Below are 2,483 nucleotides of genomic sequence, written 5' to 3' on the forward strand. Positions count from 1 at the left end.
AAACACCCTCTTGGGAATATCTTCAAACACTACCAATGCGGAAACAACTAATGAAACCAAAAAATATGATTTCAAACAAACTTCCACCACAATCAATCACCAACTAAGCCAATGTAGAACATTTAGCTCCGATACCAATTTGTTGAGCCCCAAAAACTATGGAACACACCAATTATATGCAATGGAAGTGAACAACCAATGATAAACGCGGTAGAAGCAACAACCCACAACTACAGTGTATGAGATCAACTAAATAACTCATAAACATGTAGTAAACAATATAAACTACTCACCAAAATAACAAACCAATCAACCAAATAAGAGAGATGAAGATTTACTTGGTTTGGCATGCGCCTAATCCACAACCTAAGATAAACTCCAATTACAAGATAATCAAATAGTGTTACACACTCACCTTGGTTTAATAGAACCCCCAAAATTCCCCTTTCTTTATGGCCTCACAAATCTCTCATACAACAAACAATCAATTGTGTAAACAACTACCAATGAATTTGGGTATGAACAAAGCTCTCAAGAGAGACACCAAATCCCAAATCCTAACAACCAATTTTGTCTCACCTACTAATTTCTAAACCATAATTTTGTTTATATAGTGTAGCTGAAATTTCAGTGAGATATAAAATTTCGATTCATTTTGGCATATGACTACCAAAATATCGATACCAAGATGCCATCAAACAGTTAACAAGTTATACTATAATGCAGCAGTAACCCCCCAAAGCCAAGTAATAGGTTGACTTCATTAAACTGTTTTTTCTATTTTTATTTCTTATGTGCAAGGAGGATCAAAAGTTTTGCGCAGAAGTTGTAGGTGAGAATTTGAAGAATAACCCGGCGGATGCCCCTCCCCTGAGCCACTTTTTAAAGGAAAAAGCTCTCCTGCAGCTAAAAGCAGTGTCTTCACTCCCTCAAGCTCTCAACCTATCTTCCCGTCTCTCTCTATATCTCTTACAAGTGCACTCTATCAATATCAAGGTTTGAATCTCGTGGCTGTTTTTGAATTCTTGGGTTTCCCACTAAACCCAAGTTTGAATTCAAGCGTGCTACGAAGTGTTTAGGCATAAGTTTGCTTTTTCTTTTTCTTTTTCTTCTCTTTCTCTCCCATGTTCTCCCTTTCTCTAGTTAATCCTACCCCCTCTCTCTTTTCACCTGTTTAGTGATCGAGCTTCTTGTTTGTGTATATGTAACTATTTTTCGCCCATCTTCTACACATCCATAGCTCTGATAGCTTCAGGCGGTCAGGAAGCATGCCAGAAGTGCCTAAGGAATTGCGTAAGGGGGAAGCAGTTGTCTCCCCATCAAAAACCAAAATAGAGCTGCTCCAGGAAGAGATGAAATTTTTGTTTAGCTCTAAGGAGAAAAAAGTGGTGGACATAGTATGTAAGAATGCGGAGGTGGAAAACGTGGAACAAATGTGCTGATGGGTAAATTACAAGGGGACAAGTATCTCAAGCTACAAGATATTGCATGATCGAGCTGCATAGGAGCTGGAAAACCAGAGGAAATTCAAAGATAGAACTTGTTACTGAGGGGTTTTACAAATTTCAGTTTGATAATGCGGCAGAGTATGATCATGTGAGGAAAAATGGACCATGGCTGGTTCATGGTTTTATCATGTCTATTAAAAAATGGAAGAACAAAGGGAAGTTGGAACTTGATCCGAGTTTTGACTTGGTGAACTTCTGGGTTCAGATCTTTGGGCTACCGTCTAACCGCATAAATGAGGAAAATGTGAGGAAGATTGGCTCAAGTTTGGGCATAGTCAAACACATGGATTTATCATGTTCGGTGGAATTCAAGAAACCAGTGGCAAGAGTGCGCATAAAGATGGATATTAAGGAACGTTTGTTTAAAGGTATTGAGCTAAGAACAGAAGTGGGGGAATTGCTACCAGTTACGTTTAAGTATGAAAAACTTGAGATTTTTTGCTACTTCTGCGGGAGGATTGGTCATGATCTGCACTTCTGCAACCAGAAAGATAAGTACCGAGTGAATCTACTCATGTGTGGTGGGTCACCAAGAGATATAAAAAACAACTTCTCTTTCACCCTAAGAGCAAATGTGTTCTATAATGGAGTGGTAGATCCAACTCCTAAGGTGGTAATGATTTCAGGCACACCACAAAGGCCACGGTCTGACCAAATTCCGGCCAAAAGCAAAGCTTCACCGGTTAGAAGGAGCTGGCAAGGTACTGGTTTGTTGGCCACCCCCCTAGGCCTAGGAAGGAGTCTGATGGTACAGGTTCAGTGAACGTTGGAGCAGTGTGTAATGAAGCACGTGCGGAAGCGTCCAAAATAGCTCAGGTTTCAACGGATATATTAGGGTTAGGGACAAGGTTAGAAAGATCCGTTGGGAGCCCTGGTGGTGTCAAATCTAACCCAGGTACGTGTGGGAATAGAACTGAGTCTTTGGGCTCGGGCCCAATCAGTGGATCTAGTAGCTCGGGGGAATCTTTAGGCCCA

The 2,483-nt window shown here is 40.6% G+C and overlaps 1 protein-coding gene across 1 annotated transcript; it reads left to right on the plus strand.

Moving 5' to 3' along the window:
• The first annotated feature begins 1,488 nt into the window (after nt 1-1,488).
• On the plus strand, nt 1,489-2,271 carry LOC147503021 (uncharacterized). The gene has a single exon (XM_086604686.1). It carries the CDS (start codon nt 1,489-1,491, stop codon nt 2,269-2,271), a length of 783 nt encoding a protein of 260 aa, XP_086460812.1.
• The last annotated feature ends 212 nt before the right edge of the window (nt 2,272-2,483 follow it).

Source organism: Coptis chinensis, chromosome 4 (genome assembly GCF_015680905.1).
Source record: "Coptis chinensis isolate HL-2020 chromosome 4, ASM1568090v1, whole genome shotgun sequence".
In the NCBI taxonomy this organism is placed as follows: Eukaryota; Viridiplantae; Streptophyta; class Magnoliopsida; order Ranunculales; family Ranunculaceae; genus Coptis; species Coptis chinensis.

Excerpts from the sequence above, each read along its gene's own strand:
- LOC147503021 (XM_086604686.1), top strand. The coding sequence starts at position 1,489 with ATGATCGAGCTGCATAGGAGCTGGAAAACCAGAGGAAATTCAAAGATA.